Genomic DNA, 17,553 nt, shown 5'->3' on the forward strand with positions numbered 1-17,553 from the left:
AGTTAATCAACTATACCTTGGCTTCATTCAATTATATTTTCAACGCATATGGTTGTTATTGTTTGTTTTTGGCTTGCCTCCTCCTCAGGGTCAAGAAAGTGACTCATCGGAGACCTCTGTGCGAGGACCCCGGATTAAACACGTCTGCAGAAGAGCTGCTGTTGCCCTTGGCCGAAAACGAGCTGTGTTTCCTGATGACATGCCCACCCTGAGTGCCTTACCTTGGGAAGAACGAGAAAAGATTTTGTCTTCCATGGGAAATGATGGTAGGTCGGGGATGTCAACCTTGAGGTCTGAGCAGACACTGGGTTTGTTTGCTGATCATCCTGGGAGTGCCCAGTAGGCTCTTCATAGCATTATATGTTAGGCTGGGTCCTCCAAAAACCAGATGGCGGAGGGCGGGGGGATTAAATGTGTAAGGGTGTTATTAGAGGAAATGCCTGAGAGAGAAAATGGGGAGGGAGTCAGGAAGGGCTGGGAGAGCTGTCAGACTGCTCTGTACGTCTGACCCTAGTGAAGGAGAGTGGGAAGGAAGGCTGGGCAGAATCTTCCTGGATGCCGTGCAGTGTGAGAAAGCTCGGCAAGGCTGTCAGGGAGCCCTTGAGCAAACATTGACTGTCAGAGGAGTCTCGTGTCTCCCTGGAACAGGCCTACCCTAGTATCCCTGCCATGCTTGTCACTGCCTGAGAGCAACCTCTGTGGTAATTGTGGCCTCTGTACCCCTGGATTTCAGAGCACAGCAGCTGGGGGCCCTGTGGTTTCAGGTCTGTGAGGCACGTTCTCATGGGTGACTGCTCAGATGAAATTTAGAGGTTTAGAGAGTCTTCAGAAGCATTCAATTCGTATTCTTTTTTTTTTTTTTAATGCTTTCTTTACTTTCTTTTTTGTAATCATATTTTCTTTTTTTAAAAACATTAATTAATTATTTTTTGTATTTTGGCCACGCTGCGTGGCTTTCAGGATGTTCCCCAACCAGGGATCGAACCCGGGCCCCTGCAGTGAAAGTGCCAAATCCTAACAACTAGGTCACCAGGGAACTCCCTCAATTCATGTTCTTGACTTTCGGTTACACTGTATTTTGTTTTCATTGTTTGGATTTCTGCTTTCATCAAACTGCAAGTTATAGGCATTTTTAAACATTTAATTATTTAAAACAGGCTCTCTGTTCTGCATATGAATATTTTTATTGTAATGAATTTGATTTTTGGAGTTTCAATTAAAACAACGTTTGAATGTATATACTAACATCAGTAGATTTTGAGAATCTCCCCTCTGCTCCCAGGAAGGAGCCAGATACTCTGTCAGAGCTAATGCCACATTTCTTTAACAGACAAGTCATCGATTGCTGGCTCAGAAGACGCCGAACCTCTTGCTCCGCCCATCAAACCAATTAAACCCGTCACCAGAAACAAGGCGCCGCAGGAACCTCCAGTAAAGAAGGGACGGCGGTCAAGGCGGTGTGGACAGTGTCCCGGCTGCCAGGTGCCTGAGGACTGTGGTGTGTGCACTAACTGCTTGGACAAGCCCAAGTTTGGTGGCCGCAACATAAAGAAGCAGTGCTGCAAGTGAGTGCGCGTCTCTCTGGGGGGCTGGTCTCAGCCACTGTCCCGCTTGTCACAGAGAAAATGCGCCCGAATGCCCAGTGTGGTTGTACCAAGTCACCTCAAGTTGCAAGATGAGTTGTACGCTTGGATTTTGGGCTGTGCTGGGTTTGGGCTGTGCTTAAATCAGAAATCCTCAGGTGCAGCGCTGTGAATGTTCTGTATCTGCTCGGGTCGGTGTGGTAGCTGTTAGCCGTATGGCTGTTTAGCACCTGAAACATGGTCACGGTGTGACTGAGGAACTCCCTGTAATTTTGAATTCACATAGCCACGTGTGTCTAGAGCTGCCATATCAGTGCAACTCTGGAGGGTTTCTACTTAATCACCAATGAGTTTAGGCCTGCTATTTATCAGGTCAACTGAAATTACCTTTATCTTTATGGCATTCAGGAAATATTGGTGATACAAGTCTCTCCACTCGCTAACTCTCAGCATATTTTCATGCCTATGAAAGTCTTCCCCCACCCCGCACGCTACTTGCGGAATCTTAGTTCCCCAACCAGGAATCGAACCCGGGCCACGGCAGTGAAAGCGCCGAGTCCTAACCACTGGACCGCCAGGGAATTCCCTGGAAGTTTTGATTACTCTACCTTTTTTCCCTTTTTCTAGTCAGTTTGTGGATGCACTTTCTACTCTCTGGGATAATTTGTTTAAAGTGGATCAAGAGAATTGCATAAATAAATTTTGGTGGTTGAGTATCTCATCAAGTGCCTGGCACCAGGAATGGATATTATCCGTAGATGTTTGCTGAATGAACGAATAACATGAAAGTGATTTATATAAAACATAATTGGGAGAAATGCTGCATTACGTACTTAAGGGGAGACAGTTTCTAGGAGACAGAGAAGTTCTGCGCTTTGGTTTAGTCTGGCCTTAAGCAAGAATCTTGTCTCAGTCCCATTAGTGGAAAGAAGTGAGACAATTCACAGAACAGCAAAAAAGTGTACATGATAGCAAGATAAAATGGCACTAAATTTAGGGGTTGCAGTGGATTCAGTTCAATATTAAACTTCAGATTAAGTTTTGAGTTTCAATAAACTGAGGATAGAAATATCTCTCAAAGCCCTGAGATAGACCTGTAGCATTGTAGTGGCAGACAAAGGACTCGGGTAATTTTAGTCCATTTTGTATTCAGATTACTATATGAATAATAATCTCATAAGGGAGCAGAACTGATTTGACTGCGAGAAATAACGACTGATCGTTTTGTGTGTGGCGCTAGTCAGTACTGCGTTGCAAGACATTTGAGTCCCATTTCAAAAATAATTTGATATTTGCTCCTTTTAGATCCTCAAGGTAGGTGAAATTGCTGATCAAAGGATTTAAAGGCTTGAATTTAAATAATGAGCAGTCCTTTTTTCAACTCTCAAAATGAACCTGAGTAAAGGTTCATGGATTCTTTTTTTAAATTAATTAATTAATTTATTTTTGGCTGCGTTGGGTCTTTGTTGCTGCGCGCAGGCATTCTCTAGTTGTGGTGAGTGGGGGCTACTCTGTCACGGTGCAGGGGCTTCTCATTGCAGTGGCTTCTATTGTTGAGGAGCACAGGCTCTAGGCGCGCGGGCTTCAGTAGTTGTGGCTTGTGGGCTCTAGAGCGCGGGCTCAGTAGTTGTGGTGCTCGGGCTTAGTTGCTCCGCGGCATGTGGGATATTCCCGGACCAGGGCTCTAACGTGTGTCCGCTGCATTGGCAGGTGGGTTCTTAACCACTGCGCCACCAGGGAAGCCCAAGGTTCACGGATTCTTGCAGACGAATTAATACGTGCTTCAATTGCTTCTCTCCTAAATGAAGTTTACTTTATGGTATCCCTTATTATTCTAGGATGAGAAAATGTCAGAATCTACAATGGATGCCTTCCAAAGCCTACCTTCAGAAGCAAGCAAAAGGTAGTGTTGTCAAAAGATCTTCCCCCAAATGCTTCCTGCTTTAATGTCATATAGTTGTGTACATCTAGTGTAAAGAGAATACTAGCCTTTTTTCAAGTACTGCTGTTTCCCAGGGAGCTGTTGGTTGTTGAAGCTGGGTGATAGGTACATGAGTGTTCATTTTACTCTTCCCTTCACCTTGGAGTATGTTTGAATATTTCCATAAGAAAAATTTCTTTTAATTCATACAAAAAATTACATTATATTTCATTTCCTAGAGTAATAAGAGTATACCTGTTTCACTTGCCAACTTGGCATTAACTTTCTTGAGTCTTCCAGTGTCAACTTTAGCTGTAGGAAACTGAGACTAAGATTGTTACATTCTTATACTTATATTTTAAATAAAATTTTCTCACAGAAAAATAATCTTGCATTTCCCCCCCACCCCCAGCTGTGAAGAAGAAAGAGAAAAAGTCTAAGACCAGTGAAAAGAAAGAGAGCAAAGAGAGCAGTGTTGTGAAGAGCTTGGCGGACTCTAGTCAGAAGTCTACCCCGTCAGCAAGAGAGGATCCCGCCCCCAAGAAAAGCAACAGTGAGCCACCTCCGCGGAAGCCTCCGGAGGACAAGAGTGAGGAAGGGAATGCCTCCACCCCAGGAGCTGAGGCCAAACAAGTGGCCACGCCCTCTTCCAGGAAGTCCAGCAAGCAGGTCTCCCAGCCGGCACCAGCCATCCCCCTACAGCCCCCCAGCACAGCACCACCGAGAAAAGAAGTCCCCAAGACCACTCCTAGTGAGCCCAAGAAAAAGCAGCCTCCACCTCCAGAGTCAGGTGAGTGAGGACAGCAGGAAGAGCTGCTGAACCGGAAGTACCAGCACAGGACACTGACATCTTAAACAGCATTTGGAAACCTGAAATATATATATTGTTAAGTCTTTGATACAAGAAAACTAGCTCTCTTTTAAATATTTATTTAATTTTTTTTTTGGCTGCGCCGGGTCTTAGTTGTGGCCCAAGGGATCTTTTAGTTGCGGCATGCATGCGGGATCTAGTTCCCTGACTACGGATCAAACCCGGGCCCTCTGCATTGGGAGCGTGGAGTATTAACCACTGGACCACCAGGGAAGTTCCAATTAGCTCTCTTTTAACTGTTATATAATAATAAAGAAATAGAAGCAAAAACCAGTTAAGTTGGAGATACTGTCTTAATTTCCTATTCAAAGCCTAGAGTTTAAATGGTTTTTTGTTTTTTCTAATGCCCCTTTCTTTGCAGGCCAATCAGTGCTAGAGTCATCATTGCTATTTAGCATTAACTGTCAATTTAGTGGCATGTGACGGCAGTTTATTTTGAATTCTTTAGGTCCAGAGCAAAGCAAGCAGAAAAAAGTGGCTCCTCGCCCCAGTATTCCTGTAAAACAAAAGCCTAAAGAAAAGGTGAGGAAAGATTTGTTTCCCTGCCATTTGTCAAAGATGTGTTCTATTCTGTAGGGAAATAGCCTTATCCTTGACATTTACGTGATTGAGTGAAACTGCATTTCTGCTTCTGTGTAGATGGCAGTGGAATTGCTTAAAATTAGCAAACTTCAGGTTTAGGCTTTAGCTCACTTCCCTTTTTTCTTTTTTTTCCCGTTGTTGTTTTCCCCTTCTTTGTAGCCCCACATGCTTATGCTTATGCTGCAGGCTGATGAGTATAATTTTTTTCCCCCTCAACGTCCGTTAGCAGTATTTGTCTATAACAATCGCTCACTATTTTTATTATGTGGAGAGAGAGGTCTTAAAGACTTTTCCAGTTCTTTCTGTGCCCCCATAGTGGTGTGCATGCACGTCCAGGCTGATGCTCTCGAGAGCGTCAGCAATGCTGAAAAGAGAGACAAATGCCAGGTTCTTATTAAGTCGTGTTCCAGAGTTACTATCCAGTTTCAAACTGTGATGATGAAGCATGGTTACATTGGCAAATCTGAAATCATTGACGATCACAGAGCTGGGAAAATTGTTTTGAATCTCATAGGCAGGTTACACAAGTGTGGAGTGATCAGCCCCAGATTTGATGTGTGCAACTCCAAGATCTAGAAAAATGGCAGAATAACCTGCTCCCATCTGGTCAGTGTGGTTTCATTGTACTGACAACCTCAGCTGGCATCGTGGACCACGAGGAAGCAAGATGAAGACACGCAGGAGGGAAAAGCCTGGGATGTGTTTTCTAGGGGTATAAATACATACGTGCCAATAAAATGCTTCAATGGAAAAAAAAAATTCTCCTGAAGATTACTTGTCTGTTTCTCTAGGATACTTATATTGGAAACATGTTTTCCAGATCTATTAAGATTTGTCATTTGCATTATTATCTGTTGCAAGAGTGAAGGCAGGCAGGGTGTGGATTTGTTCTTTATCCATCTTCTATCCCCATAGGAAAAACCACCTCCAGTCAATAAGCAGGAGAATGCAGGCACTTTGAACATCCTCAGCACTCTTTCCAATGGCAATAGTTCAAAGCAAAAAGTCCCAGCAGATGGAGTCCACAGGATCAGAGTGGACTTTAAGGTAAAAGTGTTCAGTGACCACGGAGTATATTGAGTGTTGTGGACTTTAAATCGAGAAAATGATGTTACCAAAGGTGTTGAAAGAGAGGAAATTCATTCGGGGGGCGGGGCGGACGAATGAAGAGCTGCCATTTATAGATGGGTTCAGGTGTGTGAGAACTCCGGTCGGTGTTACCAGGTCAGTCTGTGAACTGACTGAAGTACAGAGGCACGGAGCCAGTCCTGCCCATCCTGAGCTGTAAAGTGCTTTTAGATGAGAACAGTATCTGAGGAAGTGCTTCTTTCACATAGGTATTATCAAACCATGATGATCGCTTGAATCAGCAAAACTCTAAGGGAAATTCAATCCCAGTAAATCTTTGCATTGTAGTTAACAGGTGAGCCTTTTAAGAGTTTGTGTCTGAGATTTAAAATTTTTAAAGTGGCAGTTATTTTGAACTCATTGAGATGAAATATTCTCGACATTCTGGTGTCACTCTAATTTTATGCTTTTCGTCCTTATTTTCAATGCAGCGTTTTTTCAGTGCAGCGTTGTGTCGTAAAACTGTCAAAATTATCTTTTCCTCTCTCCGCAGGAGGATTGTGAAGCAGAAAATGTGTGGGAGATGGGAGGCTTAGGAATCTTGACCTCTGTTCCTATAACACCCAGGGTGGTTTGCTTTCTCTGTGCCAGTAGTGGGCATGTAGAGGTAAGATATCCTGCTTCTTGGTACCCCAGACAGTATACTGATAGATTATTTTGCTGTGATGAAAGAAATCATTCTATTCTGTTTTGTTGGTATGTAGCAGGCACTATATCCTGTTGAAACCTGCAAATGCAATGCTTTGAAGTTTTTTAGAAATTTCAGGAAGGAGTCTGCTTTTTATTAGAGTAGCAGGTTTTTTTTTTTTAGAGTAGCAGTTATTGAGTGTGAAAAGTTTAATAGTTTCATCTCTTAAATTCACTCATTAGTAGAGTTCTGATTTTTTGCTAGATGTCCAAACATGGAAGAAATAATGTTTTTCTAGAAAAAGAGATATGCTGTTGATAGTTGTTTTATGTTGAATAGCAAAACTTCCTTGTCTATAAAGAGCTCTTAGCAATTAATAAGAAAAAGGAAAACACTCAGTAAAAAAAATAGTCTAAGGGCAGGAGTATATAATTCACAAAACGAGAGTAAATACATGGTGGGAGGGGAGCGTGAAGCCTTCCGATTACCAAACACTGTAAATTAAAGCATGATAAAAAGGATCAAGTGGAAATGGAGACTTTCTGTTTCTGGAAATCTAAATTAGTTACAGTCTTTCTGAGAAGATTGTTTGGAAGTATGTATTTATCTTTAAAATGGGTATACCCTCTAACCCAGCAATTGCACTCCAGGCATTTATCTTGAGGATATAATTAGATAAATTATATGTGTATGTATGTTTGTATACATGTATGTATATAATAAACCCTTCTATATGTATAAATATTTGTATATATATAATAAACAGAAGGGTTTATTTCAGTATTTATGATAATAAAAAATTGGAGACAACCCGAAAAGTCATCAATAAGGGGCTGGTACTTCGGTTAAAGTAATTATAGGACATGCGTATAATGGCACATATGAAGTCCTAAAGATGATAATATAGATTCATATTGACATGGAAAGATGTCCATGACACATCACTGAGTTAAAAGAGCAGGTCACAAAATAGTATGTAAAAAGCATGATCCCATTTTGGTTTGGAAAAATGTTTTTGAAATATATATGTAGAAAGAATTCTGAAGGATTTACACCAAAATCTTAAGAGTGTAGTTGGATTGTGGTTGACTTTTGTTTTTTCTTTATCTTTTTGAGTTTTCCTGCAGTGAGTATGTGCCATCTTTACCATAAGGGGAAAAAAAGGTAGCACAATTTTAACTAGGAAGCAGTAATTTGTCATTCGTACAGTTCTCAATTCCTGAATACCTCCTTAGGTTATTATTTGTCACATATGTATTCTAAGGTCATAAAGAAAACCCAAAGCCAAGTTGTAATCCAGATGTTGAGCAATCATTGAGACTCACTAAGACATTCAGTCCTGCTCACTTGCTATTTTAAATTACGCATTAGCAAGTGCAGACAATATTGAATAAGAGTTCACCAAAACTGCCTCTGTGATTTAGTTCAATGCAAATCCTTTATGTATGCAGATTATATAATCCGATACGCTATTTTTCTTCTACATCTTTAAGCTTTCTAAATAATTTCAAAAGTAAACTATCAGACATAAAGTAATTTTTCTGCAAAATTATATTCACAAATAACCGTATGCTGAAAGTTATATATTAAAGAGTGACTTTTTAAATGAAAATGATACCAGTATATGGATTTTTAAATATGTGAAGAAAAAAGGAGTTTTAATGGGCAAAAATTAGCAGCTTAAATAGTAATGGGATAAACAATAATTTGGAGGTGTAAGTTTTGTTTTCCTTGGGTTTTTTATTATATGGTTGTATCTTAAATATAGATTTAAGAAATTTAGAAAATATATGACATCATTATATGATAAAGTATACAGAGAAATGCAAAATTGTCATTGTAAACGTTCAGTATTTTTTAAAAAAATTTAGTGATTCAGACATTTAATAAAATAAAATAAAGGCATTAAAAAAATAAATTACATTACATTACATTAGCAAAATTTTTGCCTGGTATTCGTTAAGGAAATATTTTCTTAGTTCCTGTTACGAACAATATATTGTTCTAAGTGCTGGAGTTGCTTTAGATAGCGTTGAACTGAGACTGTTCAGTCTATATAAGCGCTAGGGGTCTACTGTACCTCTTTTCCTACATAATCTTAACTTTCGTTACATCCATATACGTGTTACCCACAGGAATAACTTATTTTCGTAACACCAGTACTTCAACTTCTGTGTTAAAACAGGTTTTTTTTTTTTCCAGAGTATAATTGCTCTAATTTAAATTGTGTAGCTGTGACAGCAATCCCACAGGATTCCTAAAAACTGAAATTAGAAAATGAATAGCCCACTGCCTACATTGCACTCCTAAAGCATAACCAGTGCTTGATGAATTTTCCCTCCATCCAAATTTTTTAAAACTTTTTATGTTGACATGATTTCAGATTTACAGAAAAGCTACAAGAGTGGTACAAAGAATTCCCATACACCCTTTACCTGGATTCCCCAAGCATTAATTTTTTTTTTTTTTGGCGGTACGCGGGCCTCTCACTGTTGTGGCCTCTCCCGTTGCGGAGCACAGGCTCCGGACGCGCAGGCTCAGCGGCCATGGCTCACGGGCCTAGCCGCTCCGGGGCATGTAGGATCTTCCCGGACCGGGACACGAACCCGTGTCCCCTGCATCGGCAGGCGGACTCTCAACCACTGTGCCACCAGGGAAGCCCAATATTTTCTTTTATTGGAGTAAAATTGCTTTAGCGTTAATATTTTTAATTTGCTTTATCCTTTTCTCTTTGTATATGTATTGTACAAAATAAGAAATAAAATATGTACACACATTTTATATGTAGACTTTTTTTTCTTAAAATTTGAGAGCAAGTTGCAGACATATGCCCTTTTACCTCTAAATTTTATACTGTGTATTTCCTAAAACCAAGGACATCCTCTTATATAACCACAATATAATTATCAAAATCAGGAAATTAATGTTGATATATTACAATTATTTAAGTAGACTTTAGTTTTGACCAGTTGTCCCACTGATTTTTTTTATGGCAGAAGAAAATTATGAGTCACACTCATTTGAATTTCTGAAAATCTCTTTATCAGTATGAAAATAACTTATTTCTAAAATTAGAGATGGGAAGGACAAACCAGAGCTTACAGTCATTTAGTAGATTATAGAGAGCCTTTAAAACCATCCCTATTTCCCCTTACCCCACTCTTTTACATTGCCTTAGCTCTTTGTTGATACCTCTTTTATGGCACTTAAGCACATTCTATGAAATCTTAGATTGTATCTATTTAGTTATTTTATAATTCTACTATTATTACTACTTTAGTCCCCTGAAACTCCCCAGTATTCTCCTTTTTTAACATAGTCATTGCTTAGTGAACATGTTGAATACAGCATGTACACCACTACTCCTAAAGCTCAAAGTAAGCAGGTAGGATTTGGTTGATATTTCTACGTGCTATCTGACCGCCTCTGTGTTCCCTTCTTACCCTAGTTTGTGTATTGCCAAGTCTGTTGTGAGCCCTTCCACAAGTTTTGTTTGGAGGAGCACGAGCGCCCTCTGGAGGACCAGCTGGAAAACTGGTGTTGTCGGCGCTGCAAGTTCTGTCATGTTTGTGGAAGGCAGCACCAGGCCACCAAGGTACGACGCTGAGTAATGGGGCCACTTACAGTATTACTCTGTATCTCCATTTCTGCCTTTTAATCTAGGATTTCGTACGCACGTATTTCCTCTGTTGGCTTAGCCTGTTTTTACTGTTTAACTGGGTGTAATCGATTGCCTATTGTTGTGTTTTAATTTAATTTTGGGAGTATAGCAGAAAACGTGGCATTGGATAAGATCCTCAAAATAAATCAAATCTCCTTTATCAGAATGTTCACCACTGAGTGCCTTTGGCAGGATGTAAATTCCTATGCCTTGAAAGTAAATAATTTATGAGGAAATTTAAGCCGTCACAGTGATGTGCTGTATTTACTTGAAGATAAGTATGAAATGGGGTACTAAGTGACAGGTGTCCAGTGAAGGTGAGGTGATGCCCACCTTTTTGCCTTCTTATTTTTTTACAGCAGCTGCTGGAGTGTAATAAGTGCCGAAACAGCTATCACCCTGAGTGCCTGGGACCAAATTACCCCACCAAACCCACAAAGAAAAAGAAAGTTTGGGTGAGTTTCTCACACAATGGGCAGTTTCAGAGAGAATTGTCATGGGACTGTCAGGCGTGCACAAATTGTAAGAGGGCTATCCTGCTTGAGGAAGAAAAGCCGTCCCAGTAGAGAAGTCAACTCTAGAAATGGATCGCATTTGAGACCTTCTTAAATAAGAAGAGATATTAAAAATAAGAAGTTCCTATTGAATTTCTTTCATGTCTTCCAGATCTGTACCAAGTGTGTTCGCTGCAAGAGCTGTGGATCCACGACTCCCGGCAAAGGGTGGGATGCACAGTGGTCTCACGATTTCTCACTCTGCCATGATTGTGCCAAACTCTTTGCTAAAGGTACCTCAGAAAAGCCAGTTTTGTCAACTTTTAGAGGTTGTACTTAGTGTTTGGGAGGTGAACTGGACACTGCAGTGGAATGAAAAGGTCTTACCATTCTTGTCCAGGATGCCATTTAGACAAATTTCCTAAGTTTCTGGTCTTGCTCTTTTCCTTACACAGAGGCTTAGAGCAACTAGGAAGGTTTTGTTATCTTTGGGGGGATGAATCAAGGAGACTTTTTATAGTAACTCACCACAAAGAAATGCTCTAAACCAGTATTTCCCAAAGTGAGGTATATATCCATTTGATTGTTTCAGAAATGACTTTAGGTGGTACTGAGTCAAAGATTTGATCTTAATAGTTGTGCTAGAAAAAAATTATAGCCAATGCATTAAACTGACTTAGGATGATAACGATATAAAGTTCACTATTGAAGTTATTTAAAATAAGCAAATCAATGTTAAGTCTATTAAGTAAAAAATAATAAGAAGTGATACGTGGATAAAACAAATTGATGAAGGGTGTCTATTTTTCCGAATTTTAGGAAGCACTGCTCTAAGCTCTAATGTAAAAGCACTAGGAATAAGGGAAAAGTGTAAATTAGCTGTGTTTTTACTCCCATTACCCTCTCCTCTTTTTTAAAAATTTAAACATTTCTTTGGAATGTTTAAGAGAGAAAGTTCTCTCTTCCATTCTGTTACGTTATCTATAAAATCTACCTTATGACCTTTAAAAATGGGTCTAAAGAAGAGAACTAGTGGCATATCCTGAGAGCTCAGAATAATCTTCACACTTACAGATGTGTAAACATTCCATGGTAGGTGCATGCTGGCATTTGTAAGTAGTTTCAGAAGCAGAATATGGTGGCTGGCATTTTACATCACATTGGCATATGTGGGTCAAGGGCTTTAGAGGCGTTGGTTATGTGAACCAAAGCTCTGCTGAAAACTTTGCTTTGCTTTCAGGAAACTTCTGCCCTCTCTGTGATAAGTGTTATGATGATGATGACTACGAGAGTAAGATGATGCAGTGTGGGAAATGTGATCGATGGGTCCATTCCAAATGTGAGAATCTTTCAGGTACAGAAGGTTGGAGTCTTTTTATTACAGTTTCCTTCTTTCTTGGTACAGCTGCATTTACAGCCCCCAAAGTACTATAAACATAAAATTATGGTAGTGTTGTTACTTGAAGTCTTTTTAAATTTATTTTTTAGTCTCTAAAATAAGAACATTGTGTTAAATTTGTGCTCATTTATCTTGAACACATTCTTTAAGACATTTATTCGCTGTCCTTTGTGGATACCATAACCTATTGATTCTCCAGTGACTAAATCCTGAGTTAGTGTTAATAACGTCCCTTCCGAGATCAATACATATGAGTTCTTCAGGGGTGTGAGAGTCTTAATACTGTTCTAACATGCAGCTTGATATTAAGTTCAGTGGAATAGCTTTCTCTTTTCCCTGTTTCCCACTCTTCAGAGCACTTCATCATTGTAGGTTTTTGTTTTCCCAGATGAGATGTATGAGATTCTGTCTAATCTTCCGGAAAGTGTGGCCTACACTTGTGTGAACTGTACTGAGCGGCACCCTGCGGAGTGGCGACTGGCCCTTGAAAAAGAGCTCCAGATCTCTCTGAAGCAAGTACTGACAGCCTTGTTGAACTCTCGGACCACCAGCCACTTGCTACGCTACCGACAGGTAGGCCCATGTCTCATTTTGTATTCCGAGTGGTGGTTTGTGCCTAATCATGGGATGTGTGCATTTTTGTGTGTGTGTGCTTTTCAGTTTATTTTCTTTTGCCTCACTCTTTATTTAGTTTTGTAGAGTTCCTTGTTTTGGCCTTAGGCTATTAAGAAAATTTTTAGCACCAAGAGTAAAACCCTTCTCTGGGGTAAGAAGAAGGAAGGGGCCATATCTCTTTCAAAGGTCTTGCTGTTGTAATATGAAATTTGGACTTTGTATTCTGAAGGCCATGGGGAGCCCAATGAAGGACTTTACCCAAAAGAGTAACCTGATCAGAGTTGCTTCTTAGAAAAAAATAAAAAAACAAAAAAATGATTCTGAGTGGAGTGAGAGGAAGGATTGGAGAGGACTGAGCCTACAGGCAGGAGCCGTGGTTAGGAGGCAGTGGTGGTGCTCGAGGCAAGAGGGAGCAGGATGGTGGCCTGATCTGCGAGGGTGGTAGTGGGGCCAGAGACCCTTCGGCTCCAGGAAAGTACCAGGGCTCCTCAGGACACAAATTGAAAATCTCTGCTTCTTGTCCATTTAAGTCATGAACTATATACATAAAGTAGTCATTGGGAACACAGGTATAATGTTGGAAGAACCACATGGATAGCTTTAACTCAGAGCTAGGCTGCTGCTTTATCTTTTAACAGAGTCTGTTTTTTGAATAGGAAAATTAGCTGTATCTGTGTCTTACTCAAAAGGAATTGGACAGTTTCTGTTTCTTCATACTAGGTTGGGAGTTATCAAGCAAAGCTCCTCAGTGATCCTAGCCAAGCTATTAGATAGCCAGCTCGTTTTAACTTTCCTTTTCTAGTATTTGAGAAATCTCTGATTATTTTCAAGTTCTTTAGGTTTTATAATACATCATTCAGTACCATCTTTATTCATTTTCGTAGAATCTACATAGGTGCCTCATTTTCAGTGTTAGATAAAAGAAACATATCTTTCCTGACGACAGGCTGCCAAACCTCCGGACTTAAATCCTGAGACAGAGGAGAGTATACCTTCCCGCAGCTCCCCAGAAGGGCCTGATCCACCAGTGCTTACTGAGGTCAGCAAACAGGAAGATCAGCAGCCTTTAGATCTGGAAGGAGTCAAGAGGAAAATGGACCAAGGGAACTACACATCTGTGGTATGTCTGTACAGCAAACTACCCAAATTTCCAGCTCCAGTTTAGCTTCCTTGGGTCTTTTGGGGGATGAGGCTGGGTGTTAGCATTAAAGGATGGTTGTATTGTATTTAGAAATGTCATGTGGTTTTAAATACCTAAAAATATGTGAGTCATTTTAGTTCTGTGTTTTGGAAGATGGGTTATGATAGGGAAGGTAGTGTCTTTTTATTTGGCTTTCACCTGAGTTCTTCAAAAATTATCTTTATATTAAAATTATTTTTATATTAATACTGTTTATGGAAAATTACTAATGTGCAATTCATTGGTTTGCCCCTTTTGAGATCGCATCTGAATAGTATGTCTTTTTATAATGGATGTTCATTTCTAGATAGATGCCTTTTAATTTTATGATTTTAAGGAAGTGTAGGAAATGATCATCTGTTATCTCATGGTCCGTGTTTGCTATTCAGTTGTTTATTCATTTTAGTCTAAGTAAAAAATCGTGGCCCTGTTTGGTAACTTACCAGGATACAGCTAATTTATCTGCATTCTTACCTTATTAGCCTGGCATGTCTTGACTGCCACAAGTTAATTATGAACTGAATCCCAAAGGCCTCCACTGAAGAGAAATTGCACTGTATTAAAATGGGGTGTCCGTTTTCTATTGGTTCTCTGTGCTGGATGATTTAGGAGGGAAGAGGAAGTGGTTTTGAGAGCACACTGTTCTATGAATAATTAATGCTTTGTTTTTGTATACAGTTGGAGTTCAGTGATGATATCGTGAAGATCATTCAAGCAGCCATTAACTCAGATGGAGGGCAGCCAGAGATTAAAAAAGCCAACAGCATGGTCAAGTCCTTCTTTATTCGGGTGAATGATATTAATACTTCATGTCTTTGATGCTTAATCCGTGGGTTGTTACCACATGAACAGAACAGACTTGTTCTCATCTATGTTTTGCTTTGTCATGTGTATAAATCATTTTTCGTTTAATTCGTTCCTCTGATTCTTTGGGAGGAGATTAGTGAGGTTCCAGAGTGGATGGATCTTTCCTTTGGTGGCCTGAATCATCCTCATATTGACAGAGAAGCTGGTGTGAAGTTGTTGGTTTTTATGTGCTTTCCAAATGAATGGTCACATGCTTACATTTTGTTTGTTTGTTTTTCTGTTAGCAAATGGAACGTGTTTTTCCATGGTTCAGTGTCAAAAAGTCCAGGTTTTGGGAGCCAAATAAAGTATCAAGCAAGTGAGTAAATTCAGTATTACTTTTTTTCGCTTCATCAGCTAGAAATCTGAGCGTTCTTATATTTTTAGATTGAGGGGTTTTTTTAGACTAGGTTTTAATATTAAAGATTAATCATTTGAAATGCCTTTTTTAAAAAAATTAATTAATTTATTTATTTGTTTGTTTTTTGGCTGTGTTGGGTCTTCGTTGCTGTGTGTGGGCTTTCTCTAGTTGCATGAGCAACTAGTTGCGCGAGTGGGGGCTACTCTTCATTGTGGTGCGCGGGCTTCTCATTGTCATGGCTTCTCTTGCTGCAGAGCGCGGGCTCTAGCGCGCAGGCTTCAGTAGTTGTGGCACTTGGGCTCTAGAGCGCAGGCTCAGTAGTTGCGGTGCATGGGCTTAGTTGCTCTGCAGCATGTGGAATCTTCCTGGGCCAGGGATCGAACCCGTGTCCCCTGCATTGGCAGACGGATTCTAAACCACCGCGCCACCAGGGAAGCCCTGAAATGCCTTTTTATTGCTGGTTTAGAGACAACACTTAATGTTTATTGCAGTCTGCTGCCCTTTTTTTCTTTATTTATGTATTTGTTGTTTTAGGGAACTTGTGGCATATGTACAATACATGTACTATATATATAGCCCAGTTATAACTGGGTTCTATCTTATTTAGGAGTTTATTAATTAATTAATTTACTTTTGCTGTGTTGCATCTTCGTTTCTGTGCGAGGGCTTTCTCTAGTTGCGGCAAGTGGGGGCCCCTCTTAATCGCGGTGAGCGGGCCTCTCACTATGGCGGCCTCGTTGTGGAGCACAGGCTCCAGACGCACAGGCTCAGTAGTTCTCAACAGTTCTTGATTCTCCATATTTAACCTTAAATTTTTATTCCGGTAAATCCTTTTGACACATTGATAAGGTTATCATTTGTTTCTAGATGTTTGACCAATAGTCACAATACATCGGGATTATATTTTTAAAAATAATAAAGTCCTGTGTAGGCAGTTTTCGAATTCTGTGACTTGTTCTTACAGTCTGTGAAAGGCTTATGCCCAGGCCTGAGACCTGATGATATCAAGAATTTGACTGTTTTGTACAGTTCTGGGTATCTTGTAGGAGTTCAATAAATACTTGTTGAATCAATTATTTCCAGCAGTGGGATGTTACCAAACGCAGTGCTTCCACCTTCACTTGACCATAATTATGCTCAGTGGCAGGAGCGAGAGGAAAACAGCCACACTGAGCAGCCTCCTTTAATGAAGAAAATCATTCCAGCTCCCAAACCTAAAGGGCCTGGAGAGCCAGACTCACCAACTCCTCTGCATCCTCCTACACCACCAATTTTGAGTAAGACACCAAATGAAGACTTGTTATCCATTTCTCTCTGGGTGCAAATGATAGACTTTGTGACTCTAAATTTAATGTACTTCCGTATTGGAAAAATTTCCTGGTGATCCTTAAATGTAATAAAATCATTATTTTTGCTTCACTTGGAATGTTAACAGAGAATTGATACAAGTAATGTAATGGATAGTAAGGTAGCATAACTTGGAACACTTTTTGAAAGTGTTGATTTCATAGGCTCTAGGCTATTTAAGCTGAATTGTTTTCTTTTTTCCTGGATGTCAGACATAGTATTGCCAATTTTAACTGTATGTCTTCTGGGTTCCAAGGTACTGATAGGAGTCGAGAAGACAGTCCAGAACTGAACCCACCCCCAGGCATAGAAGATAATAGACAGTGTGCATTGTGTTTGACGTACGGTGACGACAGTGCTAATGTAAGTACCTTGGTGCACTGGGTCCTGCTTAGTAGACTAGCCAATAATGACCTCTTTGTGTCTAAACTTGGTGACCAGTGCCGTTTATTCAGTGAATATTTGTCACTTAGTTTGTGGCATTTGGGGGTTATTTTTCTATAACTGATTTAATTGATTTAAAAGATGAGTTGCCTTAAATTAACGTGCTGATATCTTGTAATTTCTATTGGCAGTTCCTCAAAAAAAGATTCTATGAAAGTGAATAAAACAGAAGTTGCGCATTAAATAGCTTGTGTTTCATGTAGTCGTTAGCAGTGTGGTTAAGGTCCCCGGGTCTGGTGGTTTGCCTGGATTCATTGCTGTGCTTTGCCGCCTACTTGTTGACCTTGGCAAAGAGTTTAACCTCTCTGACCCTCAGTTTCATTTTTAAAGTGAGGATAATAATAATCTTACCTCAGAATGGTTATGAGGATTAAAGGAAATAATGTATGTAAAGCCTTATTTGGGTCCTGGCACATAGTAAGCATACAGTTTTTTTAAAAAAAGGTTTTTAAGGCAAGCTGAGAGAACTGGCTTTGAAATATGGTATTAAAGA

General features: G+C 40.0%; 1 protein-coding gene and 1 pseudogene across 5 annotated transcripts in view; both read left to right on the top strand.

Annotated features, from left to right (window-relative positions):
• Positions 1-17,553, top strand: part of KMT2A (lysine methyltransferase 2A) — a 73,848-nt gene that overhangs the window by 33,102 nt on the left and 23,193 nt on the right. For 3 of the 5 annotated variants that reach the window (XM_067751186.1, XM_067751188.1, XM_067751191.1), the window contains 17 exons: positions 89-266; positions 1,331-1,565; positions 3,422-3,486; positions 3,917-4,294; positions 4,824-4,897; positions 5,873-6,004; positions 6,579-6,692; positions 10,162-10,308; positions 10,734-10,829; positions 11,041-11,161; positions 12,109-12,231; positions 12,656-12,840; positions 13,829-14,002; positions 14,741-14,851; positions 15,154-15,227; positions 16,353-16,546; positions 16,873-16,979. In XM_067751186.1, coding sequence (XP_067607287.1) covers positions 89-266; positions 1,331-1,565; positions 3,422-3,486; positions 3,917-4,294; positions 4,824-4,897; positions 5,873-6,004; positions 6,579-6,692; positions 10,162-10,308; positions 10,734-10,829; positions 11,041-11,161; positions 12,109-12,231; positions 12,656-12,840; positions 13,829-14,002; positions 14,741-14,851; positions 15,154-15,227; positions 16,353-16,546; positions 16,873-16,979 — 2,508 coding nt within the window. The remainder of the gene's footprint in view (positions 1-88; positions 267-1,330; positions 1,566-3,421; positions 3,487-3,916; positions 4,295-4,823; positions 4,898-5,872; positions 6,005-6,578; positions 6,693-10,161; positions 10,309-10,733; positions 10,830-11,040; positions 11,162-12,108; positions 12,232-12,655; positions 12,841-13,828; positions 14,003-14,740; positions 14,852-15,153; positions 15,228-16,352; positions 16,547-16,872; positions 16,980-17,553) is intronic. The other 2 variants (XM_067751187.1, XM_067751190.1) reach the window with 1 other exon arrangement.
• On the top strand, positions 4,905-5,866 carry LOC137230929 (small ribosomal subunit protein uS8-like; annotated as a pseudogene).

This window comes from Pseudorca crassidens, chromosome 9, assembly GCF_039906515.1.
Source record: "Pseudorca crassidens isolate mPseCra1 chromosome 9, mPseCra1.hap1, whole genome shotgun sequence".
Classification (NCBI taxonomy): Eukaryota; Metazoa; Chordata; class Mammalia; order Artiodactyla; family Delphinidae; genus Pseudorca; species Pseudorca crassidens.